The sequence below is a fragment of the Trichosurus vulpecula genome, chromosome 1, assembly GCF_011100635.1.
Source record: "Trichosurus vulpecula isolate mTriVul1 chromosome 1, mTriVul1.pri, whole genome shotgun sequence".
NCBI classification, from domain to species: Eukaryota; Metazoa; Chordata; class Mammalia; order Diprotodontia; family Phalangeridae; genus Trichosurus; species Trichosurus vulpecula.
In genome coordinates, this window is record NC_050573.1 from 167188449 (window position 1) to 167212853 (window position 24405).

Genomic DNA, 24405 nt, shown 5'->3' on the forward strand with positions numbered 1-24405 from the left:
TACATGTACCAGATGAGTCCTCATCATGGATTTTGGGTGAGGGGGGGATTACAGTATATACAGTATATACATAAACACTGGATACATACAAACATATCTAATACACTGTGATTGGAAAGGGGCAGGTGGGATATCATCTGTCTCTATGGTTTTTGTTTCTGGATTATAGAATATCCTGAATTCTTGACAATTTCCCTAAATCTACGACAAGGACTCATCTGGTACATGGTTCCTTGCCTTTTTTTCACACCACAATTAGATGGCTGACAATGAGTATGCAGGAGAGGCAATACTCTACCAGAGTTAGTATTAAAACCAAGTTTTCCTCTGTGGTGAAAGTAGACATCTAGAAATTAGCAGCAGTAACAAGAGGGGGGATTCTTAACCGGGGGTCTGTGAACTTTATCTTTTAAAAAAAATAGTTTGCTAACTGTATTTCAGCATTAATTGGTTTCCTTTGTAATCCTATGTATCTCATTTTATGCACTTAAAAACATTTCTTCATTAGGTGAAAGCTGTCTCTGAGTCCCAGATAAGGACCCTTGAGATGTTCTTTTAAATCAGGAGCACTCACCTTTAAAGTTGCCAATGTAGAGGCCAGGCAGGATCTAGGGGAAAGAGAAGCACACAAAAATGTCAAAGTTGGGACAAAGGCTGACAAACTTTCATTAGCACTGAGGAAAGGACGGGGTAGGGGAGCAGCCTGTTGGATGTGTTCACAGTCTATCTGGGCTCCACTATCTTCAGCATCAGCTTCCAGTCATCCCTTGGGACAAGCCTAGTACTCCATAGTTCCTTTAATGACAAAAGGCTTTAAGGAATCTAGGATCTGACCCACAGATCCATTAGAAACCAACTCCAAGGGCTTTATGGAAGATCAAGTGTCATGGTCAAACTCATGAAAGCTAAGGTCAGGGTCACTTTTTCCCAATTGTTTTCCCTCTAGGTGATCCATTGACCTACTTTCCAAGAGAAGACCCTGAACTTGGGAGCTGGTCCTGCTACCACCCCTGGCCTTCTCTGCATTCCCACTTGTAAAATGAGTTAATCCAGATAACCACTCTGAGGTCCCATCCAGCTTTAAATCTGTAACCTGATGGCAATGAAGAACCCTGGGCATACAGGAAAATGCATGTGTACTGGACACAGCACTGGACTGGGGAGTCAGAAGATGTAGGCATCTTCTCTAAATAAACAGAGTAGAAACATGTAGAGGTAACTTCTCTCTGGCATCCATTTTCTCCTTTTTAAAATAAGGAAGTTGGACTAGATCAGACAGTCTTAACTTTTTGTGTCATGGACCTCTCTCTGACAGTCTGGTGAAGTCTATGTACCTATATGTGTATATATATATATATATATATATATATATACACATATACACATACACTGTTGCCAACATTCATAAAAGTTTAAGTTAGAAGATAGTGAAAATAAAGAAAATAAAGATTTAAGTTTTTTCTCCCATCCAAATTCACAGATCCCCTGACACCTTAAGAAATTAAGAAATCCTATACTTGAACACTGCTAGAGTCCCTTCAAACTCTAACATCCTATGATTCTAAGCAATTAGATTGGTATGGGTATGGTGCCCTTTCTCTGGCCTTCTCATCAAGGTGACAGGAGGCAGGTGTTAACAACAGTCTCAAAATTACTACTACTAATCAAAGTTTCTTGGCTTTTCTTCTCTGCCCATCCTGCCACCTTAAATTCCCCAAATCCTTTTTCTTCTCCCTCACTCAATTTTCCTGAATCTATAAATTCAGATGAGCCCTGAACAGATATATATGAGCAGGACGTCACATAAAAAGCCAAGGGCTTTCCTCCACTCTCGCAAAAATCAGATTATAGAAACAATCAAGACTCTAAAGGCACTGGTGGCATGTGTTTTACACACACACACACACACACACACACACACACACACACGCACACACACCCTTACTTCACATCCAAGAAGCTTTCTGATTTGCCAGCATACCTCACCAGCATTCTCAAATCCAAATATGTCCAACAGTTTGGGATGTCTAAAAATATGCCAGCTCCAATGTATGGTATGATGTTTTTTTAAAGTGCATACCGAACATACCGGCATTAATGACATTTCCCTCCTGACATCCCAGCAACACCCTCCTGTCAGCACAAGGGCAGCACATATGCTTTCAGATATTACTAGTTCCAAGGGAAAACCTCCATTTATTTTACTCCAGTCCAACCAACTGAAACCTCAACCTGTGTGCCGGCTTTTCTCAGCACTTCCTGATGGGATAAAGATGGTCCCTGCCTCAGTATACCGTGCAAAGAGCCATTACTGGAACAACAAAAGCACCTCCTCAAGTTTTATCAAACACATGGGAAGATGCCTACTTTTCTAAGTTTATTTCATATTATTCCCTGTCACGCAACCTGGGCTCAAATCCTGACTGGTATTCGCTACCCTGGTCAAATCACAACCCCCCCCCCCCCGCCTCAGTTTCCCCATCCCTGAAGAGATAGGTTGGATGAGACAGTGTCTGGGGTCATCTCCAGTTGCAAAGCTTTGATCTTATGATCCTATAGTAGCTATCTGGGGGAGTGATGGACTTGGAATCAGAAAAAGTCAAGTTCAAATACTGTCTCAGACCCTTAGCAGTACCCTGGTAAGTCACCTCACCTCTTCACATCAGTGTTTCTCCTCTGAAAAAAGAAATTAGATTCACTGAGTTTTTAAAATCCCTACCAGCTCTGATCCTATTTCCCCAAAACTGCCTTCCGTACCTGAGAATCTTCCCTTCTCACTTCTTCCAATAATCCCCATCCTTTGTGATGAATGAAAAACCTGAGAGACAGAGTTTCTCGGTAATTAATAATCAATTTATAAATTAGGCTAGCTAATAATAAATTGATGGTCACTGGTTTCTCTCAGTAACAAAAGACAAAGATAGGAAGAGACTGGAAGGCTTAACATACTTTTAGAAAAGGGGGTACCCTTGAGAGATGAAAATCAACCCTGATTCGAGAAAAATTAATGAGGCGGTGGGCTAAAAATCTTCAGCTCCTCCTGCTGAGAAAATGGCTTGATCGTGAGACTCAGTCACCTCCAATAACAGGGACAAAGGAACCCACCTCTACTGAGATCACTCTAGGTGGTTTTCTTCTTCATGAGCTGGGTCTCCCTAAACTTCATTGGAAGGAGTTTATTCCCTCAGGGCAAGAATTCATCTAGATTAAATTCTGTTTACACTTCAAACAGAGATAAGGTCTCCAAGTTGAGTGGGATCGTGCCCAAAATGGAGGAGCATATACACCAGCCCAATCTCCATACCCTTCAGAGACTGGTTGACTGACCTATAGGGATTGGTCCCTGAAAGAAGAACTAAAAAGGCTGGATCCTAATTAAAAATGGGCTATTAATAGAATAAAAAAATAATCCTCTCACCTCCTTTAGAAGAACTCAGGTGCCACTTCACCCCAGTGGCTCTTTTTCCTCATCCCAGTTCCCAAACCTGATTCCCCAAGGTCCTGTTCTGAGCCGTCTTCTCTATCTACACCCCTCAGTCATAGAATTTCTACCCTCATCTCTGCAGATAACTCTCCGGTCTATATGTCTAGCTCCTACCTCCTACTAGGAAGAGACTCCCAGAAGGCTGGGACTGAGTTGCCTACTAGGACTGATGGTTTGCACATAGTAGCTAATGAATAAATATTTGCTGAATGAATGAACCACCACTAAAAGAGGAAATTGCAAGGTATAAGAGATGCCAGACAGGGAAGAAGAGCCCGAGAAGCTGATGGCCAGGAGCCGACTGGACTTTCTCTCTTGCTTCCCTCCATGGGCATCCACAAGGAGGTTACTAACCAAAGCCACGTCAGAGTGCTAAAAGCCAACCAAAGATCCTGGAAATAGAAGCGGCAAGTCAGATTTGAAGAGATAACTGAGAAAGAGCAAAATGAAAATGGGCACCTCATATGCAGCGCGAAGACTTTAATTTCTTAGTGAAAGCTGTTAGAAGATGAAGCTACGCTGCTAAAATATGTGTGAGGCCAATAAGGGGAAATTGTCCCATTGTTCAGACTGAGAAACCTAGGCAGACTTTCAAGAGTCTGAGATGGAATTATGATTGCCAGACGATAGCCAGTTCAATACTTGGGTCATGGCTGCCTTATTTCTATATGTGACAAGACATTAAATTGTGTGGTATGATGGAAAAATCATTAGCTCTAGAGACGGAACATCTGGGCTCAAATCCTACCTCAGCAACTTGCTACCTATGTGACCTTGGGCAAATAACTTATCCTTCCTAAGCCTCAGTTTCCATGTGCCCTTTTGACTGAGTCCAAGTTTTACAGAACAAATCCTTTTATTAAGGGGATTTGTTCTGTGAAATTTGGACTCAGTCAATAGGCTGAACTTGAGGGCCTTGAGGCCACATGTGCCCTTTTGACTGAGTCCAAGTTTTACAGAACAAATCCTTTTATTAAGGGGATTTGTTCTGTGAAGTTTGGACTCAGTCAATAGGCTGAACTTAGGGGCCTAGAGGGCCACATGTGGCCTCGAGGCCCCAGGTTCCCCACTCCTGGAAGGTCTAAAGCTTATGCCTTCTTAGATACCTTTTAAAACTTACCTTCCTGGGGAAAGTGAGAAAACCACCTCACCACTAAATCAACAGCTGAGTCCAGAGGCATTGTGACAGAGCACTGGCCTTGGAATCAAGATGACCTGAATTCCAATTCCAACTCAGGAAATGCTGCTTCAACCTAGGCAGATCGGTCAGCCTCTCTGGGCCTCAGGGGGTTTGGAATCAGTGAGTTCCAAGTTCCCCTCTAGCTATAAACCTATGATCCTATATGCCTAAATGTCTGCAAAATGTAAAATAAAAATCTCGTTATGTGACAGTCTCAGATGCTACAAGTAAACACAAGCAGCCTTACCAAAAGAAAATGAAAGGGAAGAAAATCTTCTCACAGAAAGACAGCTTGTACTGAACGACCACAGAAGGGATGAAAATCCTGAGCAGTAGCTAGTGAACAGTGAAAAAAGGGTGGACTCCAAAACTAAGAGAACTCTTCTGTGACGGTTACAAGAATAAGGCCTTGAGGGTAGCTGAGACAAAACCTTAGCCCAAGCCGCCTCGAAAACAAAGGGAGAAGCTCTGACATTACACCAGTCAGAAAGGAACAAAAAAGAATTGTCAGTGGATAAATAACGAAGGCGCTGGCCTTCCAAGGGAATGGCGGCGCTTATTAATATATTGAGATCTTCCTAATGATTCTTAGCAACAGATGCCTGAATCCTGAGCAATGCCTCCATTCTCGGAGGTTGTGTACTATGCTGTTAGAGTAATATGGCATGGACAAAGCAGACCAAGTGCTTCAAAAGGAAGAAATACATCGGGCTTATCATAAAAAAAAAAATCCCCATCTTTTTATTCGTACTTGATATTTGTATCCCCCCCACCTGAATTCTATCTGAAGCACACACATTCACCCCCAATTCTCAATTCAATTTTTGTGGTTCTGGGATGCCAGGTCTAATAACCAATCCAAACAGGTCCAAGTTACAAAATATCTCAATAAACAGGACTGGGAACCAGAAAGACCGGATTTCCTTCCTCAAAGTCAACAGGGGCTTGATGACTTCCCTGAAGCTCCAAGTCACTGTGTATATAAGCAGGAAGAAGATTTAGCTGTCTCCCCAAAGGATTACATGTTATAGATGGTTACTTGATGTCACTGGGCCACAGATCCAACAGGTTTGCAATGATACAGGGAAGGATCTCAAAGCTGATGCATGCAGAATTTTAATGTTATGCTTTTTTTCCATTTTTTTTTAAAAAGCTTTTAAAGGAAAGGAGGGAGGGGCAAGGAACCAAAAATCAAAGGTCACACATAAAGATTGGGAAAGTAAAGGGGAACCTCCCCCGTTAACTGGTCTAATGCACTCATCTGACAGGTGAAGGCACTAAGCCACTGAGAGTTAAGTGACAAGTACAAAGTCATAGTTAGTAGGGGGGAGAGAAGGGGAATAAGCAGTTAAAGAGCACCTCTTATGTTCCAGACCCATGCTGAGCACTTTTTACAAATGTCATCTCATTTGGTCCTCACAGCAACCCGGAAAAGTAGGTACTATTATTCTCCCCATTTTTCAATTAAAGAAACTGAGGCAAACAGAGGCTACATGACTTGCCTAGGGTCACCTAGTCTGAGGTTGGATGTGAACTCACATTTTCCTGACTCCAGGCCCAGTGTTCTATCCACTGGGCCAACCCACCTCTAGTAAGCAAGAGACAGGATTCAAACTCAGGTCTACTAACTCCTAAGCCATCACTCTTTCCACTGGGCCACCCCACCTACATGAAGCCACACAGACATAGAATCATGAAAGACACGAGGCATTTGCCACCAAGAGCAGTATGTTCCTTTTCCTTCCTAGGTCTTCCTGTGATTCATAAATATCTTTGATTTTATCCACAACAGGAAAATCTTGAAACTAGCAAAAACTATGCTTATAGTAGTAATAGTAATAATGATAATAAAGATAGTAATTGCTAGCATGTAATAGCACTTTAAGGTTTGCAAAGCACCTTTTCTTTAGAACAACCTTGAGAAAGAGATGCCATTACTGTACCCATTCTAAAACTAGGTAAATGGAGGCAGACAGAGCTTGAGTAACTTAGCCAGTGCTGCACTAAGTTTCCGAGCCCAGACAAGAACTCGGGTTTTCCTGCTAGCAGACTAGGCACTACAGCTCCCAGAAGAGATGTCTTAGCCTCCTCCATCTCTGCTCTTCGGCCAGAGCCTTGCACCACGCCGATCTTCCTAAGGATGATAGAACCACTCCATGAGTCAAAAGTCAGACAAATGAAAATGACAACATGTGAAACTACAATCACTGCTGGAGGTCAAACTGTAGCACAACGTTGCCCACAATAGGCGCTTACCAAAGGGGAATGGCTGAACAAGCTGTGGTATATGAATGTAATGGAATACTATTGTGCTATAAGAAATGATGAGCAAGTGGATTTCAGAAAAACCTGGAAAGACTTATATGAACTGATGCTGAGTGAAGTGAGCAGAACCAGGAGAACACTGTACACAGTAACAAACAAAGAGTGTGAAGACTGACTTTGATAGATTTAGCCCTTCTCAGCAATTCAAGGACCTAAAACAATTCCAAAGGACTCATGATGGAAAATGTCATCTATATCCAGAGAAAGAACTATGGAGTCTGAACGCAAAGCAAAGCAGACTATTTTCTTTTTTTGTTTTGTTTTGTTTTCTTTCTCGTGGTTTCTCTCAGTCATTATAATTGTTCTATACAACATGACTCATGTGAAAATATGTTTACTAGGAATGTGTACATGGAGCCTATATCAGATTGTAGGCCGTCTTGGGGAGGGAGGGAGGAAAAATTTAAAACTTATGGAGGTGAATGTTGAAAACTAAAAATAAACTAATAAAAAAAGTTTGCTGAATTAATCTTACACAAATGGACAATTTTGACAAAATAAAATGGCCAGAACCAGGAGGATAAGTGATGCCACAAAAATACTGTAAAAACAAATAACTTTGAAACAATTGTAAAGGATTATGATCAATGCAATGACCAGTCATGATTATGGAAGACTGATAATGAAATTGGCCAACAAGAGGACCATAAACTTTTTGTTCACGGACTGAAGGAAGCACCACCCTACACTGATGTAGTGAAAAGAACACTGAGCCTGTGTTTCTGCCATTCATCAACTGTGTGACCTTCAGGAAATAAACTCTCTGGGCCTCTTTTACTGCATCTGTAAAATGGGGATAAAAATACCTTAACTAGATACCTCATAGGACTGTTCCAAGGTTAGCCCTACACACCTTTAAAAGTTGTGTTACGCAAGTAGCCCCCCCTCCCCCCACTCAGGAGCAGATGCTCAGAGACTGAAGGGGTCAATGGATAATAGATTTAGCACCGGAGGTAATCTTAGAGGTCCATCTAGTCCATCTAGTCCAACCCTCTCACTTTATAGCTAAGGAAGCTAAGGCCCGGATGGCAAAGTGACTTCCTCAAAGCCACACAGATACAATCAGAGGAGCCAGGATTAGAATCTTGTACACTTTCAACTCTTATCACAGTCTTATAAGATTTTTCCAAGGCATCACAAAGAACTGTATTTACCTACAGTGCGGATTTTGAATAAACTTAATATTCAGCAAGTGTATACCTCTGACAAGATCAATCCTTAGGCAACTAGGTGGCCCAGTCAATGGAGTGTTGAAGTTAGAAAGACCTGAGTTCAAATCTTGCCTCTTACTGACATTTATAACAGGGCAAGAAACTCAGGGCAAGTTATACAACACATCTCTTTGTCCCTCTCTCCCTCCCTCTCCTTGTAAGGCTCAAATAAGACAACGTGCATGGCACTTTGTAAACCTTAAAGTATTATACAAATGACAGCCATTATTACTACCAATAAGCTTCCTGGAAGTTGTCTACTAATTTCTAGTCTGCACTGAGAACAGCACCCTCATAGTATACATTCAGACAATGCATTCCCTCCATTTTCTGTCAATACCATCTCATGGTGGCTTCATCATATCCCATGTTTAATGATTATTTCTACATGGTTGAGTTCCATATCTGTGTCTCTAGACCGAATCTCTCTCCTGACCACCAACGGCTTACTGGACATTTCAAACAGGATGATCTACTGGCATCTCAAACTCAACAGAACTCACTGTATTTCTCACCAGACCCACTTCTCCTCCAAACTTGCATCTGTTGAGGGCATCACCACTGTTCTAATCACTGAAGTTCACCAGAGTCATCTTCAATTCTTCATGCACTCTCAAATTTAATCAACTGCCAAATCTTGTTCATTCTATTTCCACAATCTCTTCATCCATCCTCCCCTCCTCTCGACTCAAACAAGCGTCACCCAAATCACCATTATCATCTCTCATGACAAAAAGTGGTCTCTCATTATAAAAGCCTTCTAAGGGGTGTCTCTTGTTCCAGTCTTTCCCCTCTCCAAACCATTCTCCACACTACAGCCAAATTGATAGACCCAAAGCACGGACCTAATCAATTGCGTAACTGACTGTCAGGGAGCCAGGAGATGACAGTTCTGATCCCATTTCTGGCAAGAGCTATATGTGTGGCCTTGGTCAAATCACTGTGCCTTTGTTTACAAAATGTAGGTGAATGTCTTACTTACCTAGTGCTGCTGTTGCAGGGAAAAATTACTAATAGCGACAATAACAGACTTGGAAAAGTTTTGGAAGAAATGGGCAAATTAAAAAAAAAAACTGCTGCTTTTTACAAAGACTATGGGGTTTGTAGGATGCCTGAAACCATTTTCATCTGTATGTAGTTTAATACCTAACAAACAGTTCTATCAATTAAATATTCAGAGGCAACCAGGGGCAATTCAAATAAGAAACATTTTAAACATAAGAAATCACTAGAATTTAATCACTATCAATTCAAAGCCTAATCTATCCCACAAACTGGTGACAGGCACTTTTTTTTAAAGCAGAGAATCAAAGAAATGAAAGACATAATAAAGGCATATCTCCAAATTGAGAAAGTATTCCTCTCTCTTATTCCAATTGGTTCTCAGAAAGGATGCTGAACTTGGAATGGTAAGACCTACCTTCAAAACCCAGCCCTGCTAAACCCTAAGCCTGGTTATCTCTATTTTGAAAATGAGAGGGGAATACTAGACGACCTCTAAGCTCTAGATCTGTGATGCTCTGAACCAGAACCAGGGTGGTGACATCCGGGACCAAATACACAAAGCGATTCCTTCCCACACTACTTCTCAGTAACACTCTCGGAAACCAGGTATTAGTTTGGAACGTTAAAGGATTTAGACAACTTGGGCTATGTACTTTTCTCTCATTTTACTATCCCTATCTGTGTTTTTCCTCTCCACTATTTGGTATTTGCACAGGTAGCACTCATGGGCCAGAGAACGTTGGCCCCAGAGTTAAAAGAAGCAGAATCTAAGCAAACAATTCCCACTTAATCCGACCATTTGAAAAATGGAATAAATGCACTTATCTGGGGAATCTGAGACTAACTGGGAAAGGGTCATTTTCCTTTCAAGGGATCTCTGGCTACCAGTTCATTACAATCCTCCCAAGAAGCAAGAGCAGAGCCTGGATTCTACCACCTTCCTGAGACGTCAAAGGAACAGCCAGGCCACAGGACCTGAGAGTAACACCCGCCTAGGGGTGGGGCAAGGGGAAACTGGACCAGCCCAGGGTGGGGCTGACGAGCAAGGAGACAAAAGCACCGGGCCGGAGAAAAATGGGTCCTATTGAAGCAAAAGCGGCCAAGGTTCTACGTTCTGGCCCCAGTCATTAGCCAGGGCAGATGGGGTGGGGTTGAGTGGGAGGTGGGGATGGGGGAAGACAACAGGTTTCCCACATAGTGGAGAACCCATGCACAAACTGTGACTAGAAAGCTGATTCTGAATTCGATTCCTCCCAGATGGGCAGCGGTCTTTTAAAAAGGGTCCCACCCACCACCAGCCTAATAGGTAGCTGTCCCAAGCAACTTCTACAGGCACATTGGGGGAGGGGGGGGAGGGGGAGAGAGAAAAAACCCGCACACAAAAAAACTCGGGGGGGGGGGGGGTGGAGGATAGGGAGGTACCCAAGGAGATAAAGGAAATTACAGCAGAGAAGACGCCCAGATGACCCACCAGATGGGTGGGCGATGTTTAAAGAGCCTCGCAGGGCAGGGGAAGAGAGAAGAAACCACAAGGTCTCAGCTCCACCGCGCTCCCGCTGGGGACAGGTCGGAACCACGTCCTAGCCCAGCAAGTGTAAATAGCTTTAAAAGGGCACGGTGGTTGGTGAGAACAAGTGGTCCTCAGCCACAGAAGGCATCCAGCGTGCCGGGCAAACGCCTGGGGGCTGTTTGCCGGGAAGCCTTCCCAAGGGGAGGGCGGGGGATTTTCAACAGCGCTGACCTCTACCCGCCCCAATAAAAAAAAAATTGCTTAAGGATCCGTCTCATCCTTGCTCTGCTCCCCACCGCTAGTTTCACCCACCTCCCTGCCCCAGACAGATATTTAAAGTATTTTTTTAAAAACCTACAGCCAGTGTTAAAGATGCAAACATTTGTCTGAACAGAGAAGCAAAGCGTGTTTTGTTTTGTTTTGTTTTTCCGACAACTAGCTAAGAACAATTAAAGGAGGAAGATGCAGGGCGGAGGGTGGCGGGGTGGGGAGTGAAACCAGGGGGAAGGGGCTAAGAAGGAAGGAAAATACAGGTTTCCTACACCTTTCCCAGTTCGCAATCCTACAGAGGTGAGCTGAGCAAACAGACAAGCAAGCACAAATAAACAGAAACATACATTACCTTGTTCATCCCATTCCCCATGGTGGCTATAAGCGAAATGAACTTTAGCACCCCTGGAAATGTGGCTGCAGGATCGCTAATTGCATGTTACAACAGGAGGAGAAGCAGGAAAGGGAGGAGGCACTAGAGAGGGATGGATTACACGCAAGATAAATAATAATAATTAATAATAGAGGGGGAGACGTTCTATACTTTTTTCTTTTTTTTTTTTTCTTTTTTGGTTTTCTCCAGGCGCCAGAAGATTGGCCGCCTAGGGACTTCCCTAGCCGGAGACCAGCTGAGCTAAAAGGGATTCTTTTGCCAGGAAATGGGTTCTAAGCTTGGCCCTTCTCCGCCCCCACGTGTGAGTCAAGCAAAACCTCCTCCTAACCTCTCCGCGGTTCTCCGCACCCCGCCCCGGCACGACTCTCGCTCCCTTCCACGGGATTTGTAGTCTCGCCCTTGGAGGTGCCGCAGTCTCGCCCCCAAGTTGGAGAACTACAACTCCCAGCGTGCAGCTCGGTCGGGAAGGGAAGCGGGGGGCGGAGGGGGAAGGGGAGGAGGAGAAGAGGCAGTGACATTCACACTGCCTGAAGTGCGCAGACGCCGCAGTCGGGCTTGCCCTGAATGTGTTGCTGCTGCTTCTGATTCACTTTCATTCCTGGAAGGATGCTTGAAGCTCAGTGTTGGGTGGGTGGCAGAAGCCAGTGCTGGCTCTACTGATCCGCAGAGACAGGGTGCCCAAAATAAGGTCACAAGACGCTAAGTCTAAGTCTATTTCTAAGTAAAGTGCAAAGCCGCACTGGGGGCTTTTTTTTTTCTTTCTGGCGCTGTCTGCTTTGGTTAAACCGCCTTTGGTGAAATACAGGGAGGCCTGTTACCAGAAATTACTGCTCTGACTTTAATCAATGCTTCAATGAACAAGGTGCTAATCAGAACCCCTCGGTCCCTGTGGCTAACCTTCTTGGGTTTTCTTGGGATTGTCCCGACTGGGGCATTGGAGATCCCCCCCCTTCGCTGTCCCCCTTTATGATAAATGAGTTAAGTGGGGATGCAATGTCCCCACACTCACTTGATGGCTTTGCGGCATTTCCATTCAAGAAACTTTCATTCCCTCCCCCCCCCTGCTTTAAAGTACATTTTTTTTGAATTATCAAAAAAAATAGCCTAATTTTTTTTTCAAAATATCAATATATTTCTCTCCCATTTCCCCTCCCCCCACTATTGAAACAAATTAACAAAAAAATCTTAGAACAAACATGCATTGTCAAGCCAAGCAAAAAAAAAACCAAAACAAAACCATGGCTCATTCTGCATCCAGAGTCTATAGCCTCTCTGTCAAGAGGTGGATAGCATATTTCATCATTAGTTCTGCTGAATTTCTTGATCAGAATTCTTTCAAATCTGTTTTTTTTACAGTGTTGTTATTATATAAATTGTTCTAGTTCTGCTGTCTTCACTCAATCAGTTCATACAATGACACCCGAAGGGAAGCTGAAGGGGAGGTGGGGGGTGGGGAGGAACTCCACCTCAAAGATCTCCTCCAGCCCTAAATCTATGAGTCTATGTCTTATCTAACCAAGGGGCCAAACCCTACAAACAGTGCTCTGCTGATAATAGATGTTCAATAAATTAGCATCTTGAAGGGCAGCTTGGTGGCTCAATGGATAGGGAGTCAGGAGGACCTGAGTTCAAATGTGGTTTCAGACATTTACTAGCTGAGTGACCCTGGGCAAGTCACTTTAACCCTGTTTGCCTCAGTTTCCTCTTTTGTAAAATGAACTGAAGAAAGAAATGGCAAACCATTCCAGTATCTTTGCCAAGAATACCCCAAATGGGTGTCCCAAAGAGTTGTACACAACTTAAAATGACTGAATAACAACAAAAATGTGCCAGGCACTCGGCTAAAATACTTTACAATTATTGTCTGATTTGATCCTGATAAGCCTGAGAGATAGTATTATCTCCATTTCACAAATGAGGAAACTGAGACAAAAGGAGGTTAAATTCCTTTCCCAGGGTCACACAGGAACAAAGAAGGTCAAGAATCTCAAGAGAAATAATGAACAAAATTTTACCAGATCTCAAAAACAATAAATAAATAATGACAATAAATACAAACAATATATATACAAATATAAATACAAACAATAAATAAAACAATTATCAAACCATTTGTATTAGGAATGAGGACTAAATCCATGATTTCATTGAGTGAGGAAACTTCCTCCATCAATATAGGGGGCACCTTCTCAGCAGCTTAGATCCCTAGAGCTCTGTCTAGAACACCAAGAGGATAAATGACTGGCCCTACTTCACACAGCCAACATATTCAGAATTTAAACCCGGGTCTTCCTGTCTCTCTCTCAATTCCACCATACTGTCTCTCTAAACTATTTGGTACTGGTTTAAAAATTTAAAGTCAGTCCATGGAAAAAACTAGATAAGCAAGACTCAGATGCAATCCTACCTGATAGCCTCCTATTCAATAAACCCCAAACCACAAATTAGTATAACAAGGACTCCCCTCCTTGCACCCCCCCCCCTTTTAACAAGAACCACTGGGAAAACTGGAAAACATTTTGATGGAAATTAGGTTTAGACCAACATCTCACATCATACGTCAATCAAGTTCTAAATAGATTTGTGACCTAAATACAAAAGGCCACAAAATTAAAAAAGAATGGAGGAAGTTCATTACCTTGTGCAACTATGGGTAAGAGAACAATTCATTATACAACAAGGGACTAATTGATAATAAAAAATAAAACATAATTATGATTAGGTTAAATTTAAAAATTTCTGCACAACTGAAAACTGCAGAAGAAAAGTCATGGATAGGGAGGAAAACTTCACAGTAAATATCTGATAAATTCTCATATTCAAGATATATAGGGAGTGATGCAGGAATAAAAGAATAATAACCATTCTCCAATAGATAAGTAATCAAAGGATATGAATGGATAGTTTTCAAAAGAAGAAAGGCACACTGTCAACAACTATATGAGATAATGTTTCAAATCCCTAGTAACAGAGAAATGCAATTTAAAACAACTTTGAGTTTTTGTCTCCCATCAAATTAGTAGAGATGGCAAAAACCTTGGAAGGAACTTTGGAAAAACAGGCACAATAATGCACTATTGGTGAAACTGTGAGTTGGTCCAACCATTGTGGAAAAGTTTGGAATTACACTAAAAAAAAGCACTACATTTTTAATTCATTTGTATATTCATTGCTCCAGTGATATCACCACCAAGCATAGGCCCCCAAAAGGTCAAAGATGGAGGAAAGAGTCCCTTTTCCTTGTAAAAGAATATGGCAGCACTTTTGTGTAACAAAGAGCTGGAAACAAAGTGTATATCCATTGATTAATTGAACAAATGGCATTATGTAAATGTAATCATAAGGCAGCTAGGTGGCACAGTAGAGAGACTGGATCTAACCTCAAATTCAGCCTCAGACACTATTGCTGTGTGACCCAAGGCATATCTCTTAACCCTGTTGGCCTCAGTTTCCTCATGTGTAAAATGACCTGGAGAAGGAAATGGCAAACTATACTTCTTTGCCAAGAAAACCCCAGATAGGGACAAAAAGAGTTGGATATGACTAATGCACTTTAAAAAAAAAGAAAAGAACGAATCATGGGTCTTCTGGTGAAAGTTTAACAATCAGCTTTCTAATGGGGAAAAAAAGTTGACACAATGAACTTTTAAATTTAATCTTCATTATTAACATCTCCTTTACTTTCTTAAGTCTAGACAATCGACAAAACAAATCAAGCCCTGATTTGTAGCATTTGCTGATTTCTGAAATGTAAATGCTCATAGTGAAAATTTAACAGTCATCTCTCAGGAGCCAGCATCCGCTGTTTCCACACACCCCTGAATGCAACGAAATACTTTGCTATAAGAAATAACACATATCAGGGATTTCTGGGAAGACTTTATGAACTGATGCTAAGTAGAGTAAGCAGAACCAGGAAAACAATTGGCACAATGTACACACACACACCCATAAAAGAAAATAGCATTGCAAGACCTCAGAGCTTTGGTCAATGCGTTGACTGATCCTGACTTCAGATGACTGTATCAGTAATTAAGGTGGGACTTTCTTTTACTGTTTTCTCTTTTAGCACTTATTTAACCAAGTGCCCTTGAAGAGTTTGGTCTTTGTTTCTTTGATTGGATCAGGAGTGGATTGGTTGACTTCCTTGCCTCAAGAGAAAGCCTAGTTTACATGGGTTTGAGTCACATGTTTGGGATACTTTTAGGTCACATGGGTTTGAGTTGCCCTTTGACCCTGAACAAGATATAAATATATAAACAATATATAAATATATATAAATATATAAACCCAGAGGCTGGAGTTTTTCCTTTGGGGCTGTCACATACTGGAAAAGTGGCTCGTGACTCTGGGCAAGCAATTGTAACTGCCTCCCGGCTTTGCTAACCCAGATATTGGTTTGTATTTGGTCTGTTTATAATATATGTTTGTAATTTGTGTTTACTCTGAAGTTCAGGTTGCTGGTTTTTCCTCCTGAACTAAGTGAATGATATTTGTATGTTTAATTAAAGTGAGATTGTTAACTCCTTAAAGTTACTTTCTTTAGTAAAGCAGATCAAAGAACCTGTGTTAGCAGCCCTTCTGTATGCTGATTGTTGATGTTACACAGCCACAGTAGCTACTAGCCGGATTGTTGTTACAATGACTGATACAAAAAAACCTCCCTCTTCTTGGTAAAGAAGCGGTGAACTATAGGTCAAAATGAAGCAGATGTTGTCAGATATGGTCAATGTCTAGATTGTTTTAAATACCGCCCTGGTACTTTGGAGACTTTTGTTGGACTGAGGCATGGAGTCATAGTGAAGTGACAGTGATAGTTGAAAGAGGATCAGAGAACATAAATGTAAATGCAAATGATGCTATAATGAATATGGACATTATATTGTCCTCTATACCATTGTTTTTTCTCCTGGTACTTTTGAAGTTCTATTCCTACTTCAGGTCCGTGTCAGAAGCAGTCTCTAGAAGTATATTTCAACCTCATTTATAGGTGGTCCTCCACTCATATAAACTCAACTGTGATGATAATAATAATTGTTGACAATAATTAGTGATGATGATGATGATGATGATAGCCAACATTTATATAGCTCTTACTATGTGCCACATACTGGTGTAAACATTCCACAAATATTATCTCATTTGATCCTCACAACAACCCTAGGAGGTGGGTGATATTATTATCCCCATCTTACAGATGAGGCAAATGGAATCCTTTATACTATCTTTAAAATGAAGGGATGAGACTAAAGTCTATTCTAATATTTTGTAATTCAATGGTAATTGGGATTCCAAGATAAGATGTTTTCAAATATAAGATGGGCTCTCATGTGGAAGAAGGATTAGAATTGGTTTGTTGGTACTGGCCTCAAGTTCTCACTGCCCAAGACCCATTTACAATCCTCAGTTTCTTTTTCTCTGCTGAATACAGAAAGGAGTGTTAGTATGGACAGGGGTTTTGAATTTGAATTTTCTTTTCCTTCTTCTCTGCACTGCTGTCCAAAAGCTCCATCTAATAATCCTTATGATTACAAATAATATCATTTTTGCATTTCCTTATGATTTGATGATCTCGTAATGAATATATGCCTTTAAAAATTGGAAACAAAGTATAGGTCTATCAATTATGGAATGGTTGAATAAAATGAAGTATATAGATGTATTGGAATAATGTTATATCATAAGAAACAACAAATATAAGGAATTCAGAGAATTTTTGTGCAGAGTGAAGAAAGTAGCAACAGGAAAACAATACACAGAAGTTATAATAATGTAAATGAAAATAATAGCAAAAAATAAAATTCAGATTATGTGCAATGTCAAATCTTACCCCCTCAAACAAAAAATTTGACAGTGAAATACACTCTCTTCACCAACTTGGGTAGAAATATTTGGTGGAATACAAGTGCTGATTATTTAGATATGGTGTGGTGACTGATCTAACTCTTTCTTTGTCAGAAGAGAGGGTTCTATGGTGTGGGGGTGTATTGGGAAGAGACAATAGTGTAAAACATAAAAAAAAAGTCTCAATATCATATTTTTAAAAGAGTGCCACAAGGAGAATCCTGAAAGAGAGAAAGAGAGAGAGAAGAAGGGAGAAGGAAAGGAAGGAAGGAAGGAAGGAAGGAAGGAAGGAAGGAAGGAAGGAAGGAAGGAAGGAAGGAAGAAAGGAAGGAAGGAAGGAAAGAAGGAAGGAAGGAAGGAAGGAAGGGAGGGAGGGAGGGAAGGAAGGAAGAAGGAAGGTAGGGAAGGAAAAGAAGAAGGGAGGGAGGGTGGAAGGAAGGAAGGAAGGAAGGAAGGAAGGAAAGGAAGGAAGAAGGAGGAAGGGAGGGAGAGAGAGAGGAAAGAAGAGAGGGAGGAAAGAAGAAGGAAATAAGTCCTTAACACTGTCAAATAGTTTAAAATCAGAAACATATGATTTTATTCATGGAAATGACATTTTAAAAGATTCATTATCATCTGTTTTGAGTGGGAAGTGAATAGATTGTCAGTCCTGAAGTCAGGAAGACCTGAGTCCAAATCTAGCCTCTGATACTTACTAGCTGTGTGACCTTGGGCAAGTCACTTAACCTCTGTTTATCTCAGTTTCCTTACCTGTAAAATAGGAACAATAATAATAGCACTTACTTCTCAGGGTTATTTTGAGGATCAAATGACATAATAATTGTAAAGCAGTTAGTGCAGTGCCAGTCACATAATAAGTGATGTATAAATATTAGCTTAATTATTTTAACCTCTCAGTGCCTCAGTTTCCTTATCTGTAAAAGGATATGGTTGGACTAAAGAACAGGTTTCCTTCCTGCTTTCAATCTTTAATACCATGCCTATGTACATAGTTATGTTTTTATAATCTACAATATAGAATATTTTGTATGGTCTACAGAGGGCAACGTGGTATAGTGGATAGAGAACAGAACCTGGAGTCAGGAAAACCTAGACAAGCCCTGCCTCTGACATATACTGACCGTGTGACTCTGGGCAAGTCACTTAACCTCTCAGTGTTGCAAACAACTCATTAAGTCTGTAAAGTTCAGAACTAGGGCTAATCTGAATAGGAGCTCCTTATTAGCACTGCCTATACCAATGACATCCTGAGTCTGTTTAAAAAGAACCAGTCTACAGTACCTAGGACGGTGCTATTCACATGATTAGTGCTCAATAAAAATTTTCAGATTGATTTTTTTGTTACAGACTGACTGGAGCAAGAAGCCCAGTTGGGAAGTTATTGTAACAGACTAGGTGCAAGGTAATAATATTTTGGTTGTTTTTCAGTCACGTCTGAGTCTTCATGACCCCATTTGGGGTTTTCTTGCCAGAGATACTGGAGTGGTTTGTCATTTCCTTCTCCGGCTCATTTTACAGATGAGGAAACTGAGGCAAACAGAGTTTAGTGACTTGTCCAGGGTCATGCAGCTATTAAGTATCCGAGGCCACATTTGAACTCAGGAAGAGGAGTCTTTCTGACTCCAGGCCCTGCACCTAACCACTGTGCCACCTAGCTGCCCTATAATATTAATAATAGCTAATATCCATTTGATGGGGTACGGGCTCTGGGAACCCCCTTGAAATCTCCTTGAATCTTCCCACTTGATCTGGTGTTCACCTGAGCTTTTCATTATTGCTATGCCCAAATCTCTGTTACCCTTAACCTTTCCTAACGCTGCACTCTCTGTTATATCTGGATTGTCTCTGGCTACTTCCCACCCTTGATCCTATGAAAATCCCATTCTCTAGGTTCCTGGAATCCAGCCTCTAGTCACCCAGTCCCAGCCCATTCAAGATCCTCTTTAGACTCCTTCTCAAGATCCCCCCTGGGCCACTCCTCCAATCACCCCAGACTACTTGGCCAACCCTCAATCCCTCCCACAGTCTTTCTGTATATAAGATCTATCTTGGGCTCTATGAAGGTGCTCAGATTCAATCTGGCCTGCTTACCAATACAAGCATCACAAAGGCTCAGATTCCTTAAAAGTCTCCCCAATACAGTGGATCTTTAATAAACTTTGTTTTACTTTGGCTGAAAGAAGGCTTGAGCTGAATTCATTTGGGCAGATCCCGTACATCGCCATTTTGGGGTCCCAGCACCCCTAAACCTCAATACATTGAGCACTTATACTTTACGTATATTATCTCATTTGAGCTTCCCAGGAGCCTTGGGAAGTAGGTGTTATTATCATCTCCATTTCATAGCTGAGAGAGGGTAAGTGATTTACCCATCCACACACAGCTAGGATGTGTCTGAGATGGAATTTGTGAACTCAGGACTTCCTGATTACAACTCCAGCTCTCTACTGAACTTGACAAGCTGAACTGCTACAATTCTCCCACATTTGAAGAGTAGTGAGGCTATTGGTAATGATCCTGAGATCTCTCCTCTGCCTTCTGGAATAGCCCGTTATTTTTTCTTTCCTCCTTTTAAATTGACATTGCAAATCAATATCTACATCAGCTATTAAGAGGTAAAAGGCACCTCAGTGGTCATCTATTCCCATTCCATTATTGTGTACTTGAGGAAACTGAACCCAGAGAGACTGTTACCTAGCCAATGTCAAGTCACTTACTAGTAAGTGACAGACCCCAGAATTCAAACTGAGGCCTACTAACTCCAGATTTAGCCTTTATTCCAGGGCACCATGCTGCCTCTGTGGAAGAATGTAGGCAAAGAAGAATTTGCAAATAGCCATTGCTACACTGTGTCCAAGTGAAAAAGCTCTCTTTGGACTCAACACTAGTTCCTATTTGCAGAGTCTAGGGTTGGTTACTATTGTGCTGTCTTTGTCTCTTGGGTTTCCCAAGAGCTTTTGTCCAAAAGCAAAGCCTTGTGTTGAAAGGAAAATTCTTCATTTGGGCTTTTCACCCTGATTAATGAGGCAAAACTCAAGACAAAGAGAATTAAAAGGAGTTTTATTATAAGTAAGTCAAGGTAGCTCCAGATTGAGGGGCTGCTCACTGAAGAACACCAATAGCTCCAAGGTGGGGAAGGCTTTTTATGGATAACTTTAAGACAATTCAAATAGGTCCACCTCAACCGAAGAGGCTGAACCTTTTTGCATCTCAGTTCCCCCCCAAGGCAGAAAGGTAGGGGTATGTGATGCAGAGCAGGTAATACAAAAATCTACAGATGGGGTATCTCCTCATGGGGTGATGGAAACTGGACCCCTAAAAGGAAAAGACCATATCTTAGAAAGCAACCCAGTCCCTGGATTTTCCCGTACATTTCAGCAGCTCAGATCACTTGGCCCACTCCTCAATCCCATCTAGATCTTCTAATTAGCTTACTTGACATTCCTTTCACTGTTATACTTGGTCCACCCCTAACTACATGGACTACTCCTCAGTCCCGCCCCCAGATCTCCTAATTAGCCTACTTGACATTCCTTTCAGTTGTACCTGGCCCACCCCAGACCCCACTCCTTAATCCCACCCAGATCCTGAATTCATTCCAGGCAGATGCCACCCTGTGCCCTGACATTTTGGGGTTCCCAGCATCCCCAAACTGCATCATTTCCCCACCAGAACCTCCCCCCAAGCTGATTAATAAGCAGGGCTGGGAACAATGGGTAACTGAGTCAATGTAACTTTTAATACATGGCTAACAATTTTGGCACCTGGGCAAGCAGTGTAAACTGACTTCAACTTTCCAAGACAAATTCAGTTTGGGGCTTAGGTGGGACTTCAGGCCCTATTAGGGGAAAGAGTCCTGGGACTTTGTTCCTTGTTAGGGAAGACCCTGATCCCCTGTAAGGCTTTGGTTGAGGAAGCCACTAAGACAAGGAGCTCACTTGGGATGTGGCCACCAGGGAGTGGAAATCATGGTATTTGGTTGTTTCCTAGTATAACCACTTATTCTTGCAAACTAGCTGCTGCACTCAGTTGTTTTGTGATGCTAAAGGAGTTATTAGAACTTGGAGCAGTTTCTAAATTCCAGTGTCGTGAGGCAAATTGCCAACTGCCTCTCCCTAGTTTTGTCAAAAAGTATCAACCCATGACTGATTACCTGAGTTAGGTTGCTATTGCCTTTCAGCGCACCATTTGAATTATGAATCTTGGTTGGATAGACCTGTGACCTTATTAACTTCCTCCCTGCTGGGGGCGATCAACCAGGAAGGCCTCTGAGAATTTGGGGTACCTATGATTCCTCTAACTGACCAAAACTGAAAAATGGAGACCTTCTATAGTTACAGAACAACATCCTTATATACTCAGTGGAACCAAAACTCATCTTGGCATCTGACAGAATTTTTTTTTTCTTTTGGTGTGGGAAGCTGCCCTTTGTTTTCTCTCCCTAACCTAATTGGACAGCTAAATGCTGACCTTTTAACCTCTCCAGTCCAATGAGATGACATCATGTATTAACACACCTGCACCTCTGCACATTGGACCACTTAGAAGCCCACTTCTCCTTCTCTGTGTTGGTTGATGGGGCCAGGGGTGCCCAGTGGAGCAGAAGTATTTAAGTGAGGGACACACATGAGATAGGCAGGGAAAGCCCCAAACCTTGAAGTGAAAACTGGCCCAACAAAGAATTGTTCCCCTGACACGTCCAATATCTCTTCACAGTATTGTCAGTGAGCAAAAAATTGAGAACATTGCCTAATGCGATTTTTTTTCTTTTTTCTAGTCTTTTCATGTGAAACAAGATGAAGTGCTGTAAGATTAGCCTGGGTGAGGAGGAGTAGAGGGACTAGGGTGGGGTAGGGGTGGAGATAGGGTGCTTTCCTTAGACCAGGGCCATCCAAAATGTTGCCTGCCTACAAGCATAGAAATTTACATAAATGCTTTAGTAAATGAAGCCAAGCTACCACAGAGCTCTCACTAAAATGGCAAATCAAAATATATTGTCTATTCTTTCAATAAAAACCTAAGATTGGACAGCCCTGCTTAGACTCTAAGGTTAAAGAGTTTGGAACGGTCCAGAAGACATTTCATGAGATAAGACAAAAGGAAGTCCATTTCTTTTTCTGTAGCACATTATGTTTTATTTGTTAATTGTTATTATTTTCATCATTCTTCACTTAAACCTTGTGGATTAAGTTGAAAATCTCACTTTAATGTTCAAAAAACTTATGTAGTTAATGTCATTTCTGTCTAGCAAACTGAGTCTAGGATTTGTCTCTGGGTTGGTCCATTAAAAGATCACAGATTTAGAGCTAAGAGGAACCTTCCAGGTTATCTAGCCTACAGGTGTCAAACACACCAACCATATTAGAATGTAATTGGGAAATATCTAATAAAATAAAAGTACAATAAAACATAGATAACATTCTATAACCCCAGTCTCAAAGACTCTCTCCTTATTGGTGCAGATGAATGCCCTGCCCTTTGTGAGGGGCTGAGGATCAATATAGAGTAGGAGAGAGGGGAACCCTTCAGTTTTCATCAAGTCACTTGGCTCTCTGCAATCATTTCTAGTGCTTCTGACTTCCAGCTTTGAGAGGGAAGATCGAAGATGCCAACCCCACTTCTTCACTCACTAAGGTCTGGTATATATTCTCTTACCTATACTTTCTTTAATATCTGTTTTGCTCTTGATTTGAATAAATGGGTTTTCTTTGCTATTCACTATGTGTATTCATTGTAGAACTAGTATTTGGTGGGAAAGGAGTCAAGCCTTGAATATAAAGCTTGGGGTGTACCTTCCCCCTAACAATGAAATAACAATCAGAAGTTAGATCGAGCCTGATCACATCCCCCAGGGGTGGGGAACCACCAGCCTCGAGACCCCATGTGGGCTCTAGGTCCTCTAGAGCAGCCCTTTGACTCCAAACTTCATAGAACAAAATCTCCTTAGTAAAAGGATTTGTTTGTAAAACTTGGACCCGGTCAAAAGGCCACACCCAAAGACCTAGAAGGCCACATGTGGTCTTGAGGCCACAGGTTCCCCATCTCTGCATAATATTTAAAGGAGCAGATAGGTATATTTCTGGTATTCCCCCTGTCTGAGGAAAGCAAAGTGGTGGCCTCTGGCCCCAATTTCCTGCTTCCTCTCCTGGCAGGAATTAATGTTTCCTTGGGAGAAGAAAGTGGGGAGAAGAGGCTAGAGATATCTATTCTGCCTCTCTTTAAGCCACAGGACAATGAAGATAATAATGAGACCTTCATGCTGCATGTGGAGGACAACCTTGCTACATACATGGGCCCCATTGTCCATGTATGTCCGCTGTCTTAAAACTTAAGTCAATAGGCAGCCGCAGGGATTCTTGTTCTGATTTGCCTTTCTATTTGAGTTTGAAACCACTGATCTAGTCCAACCTCCCCGTTTTATACATGAGGAAACTGAAGCTCAGAGGTGAAAACACTTCCCTAAATCCAAGCAACTTGTAAGTAAAAGAGCTCGGATTTGACCCAGGGGCCTGTTGCTCCAAAAATAGGTTTCTTTCCACTATATGACACTGCCTCATAAGTCTTTTTCCTAAGAAAAAGAAAAAAAGAAAGAAAAACAAAACATATAATACTTATCTGATTAATTTCAATCGTGGCATTTTAAAGTAAGTCTATCTAAAAATTCATTTCACTTGATTAAAAAAAAGGAACAGCCTCTGTTGCTATAAGGACCTTGAACACAAACACACAGGTGAAAGTGCCTGAGGGTTTCCTAAAATGTGGTCATTTTAGTGAAGTCATATGCTCGATTTTGTAGGAAGGAGGCATAGTGTTTGAAAGGCAGGATCCTGAGTGGGTTTTTGAGGTCAGCTTATGTGATCATTCCAATGGCAAGGATGACCACAAAGGACTATGGGAGTAACTGGAAGTACACATTGTGGCCAGGCTGATGACAAAGCAAGTTTTATCAAACAGGGGCTCCAAGTTCATTGCTCCTTCCACCGCACTGTTCTATATTTCTCCAGAGAGAAGAAGTAATTATTATTCTTTAATTATTATTCAGGATTTCTTATTTCCAGAATGTTTTGTAATCACTTGAAAGACCTGCATTTTCTCAATGTTTTAGCTTTTTGTTACACATACATATTGTGTATACATGTATATGCCTCATATGTAAATGAATTTAGGCATAAGGGTTAAGTG

The 24405-nt window shown here is 41.6% G+C and overlaps 1 protein-coding gene across 1 annotated transcript in view; it reads right to left on the minus strand.

Moving 5' to 3' along the window:
- DUSP22 (dual specificity phosphatase 22) overlaps nt 1–11656 on the minus strand; it is a 78656-nt gene extending 67000 nt beyond the window's left edge. The window contains exons 1-2 of the mRNA XM_036740803.1: nt 11338–11656; nt 575–608 (exon numbers count right to left, since the gene is read on the minus strand). Of these exons, the coding sequence (XP_036596698.1) occupies nt 575–608; nt 11338–11358 (55 nt within the window). The 5' untranslated portion in view covers nt 11359–11656. The remainder of the gene's footprint in view (nt 1–574; nt 609–11337) is intronic.
- Nucleotides 11657–24405: the final 12749 nt, after the last annotated feature.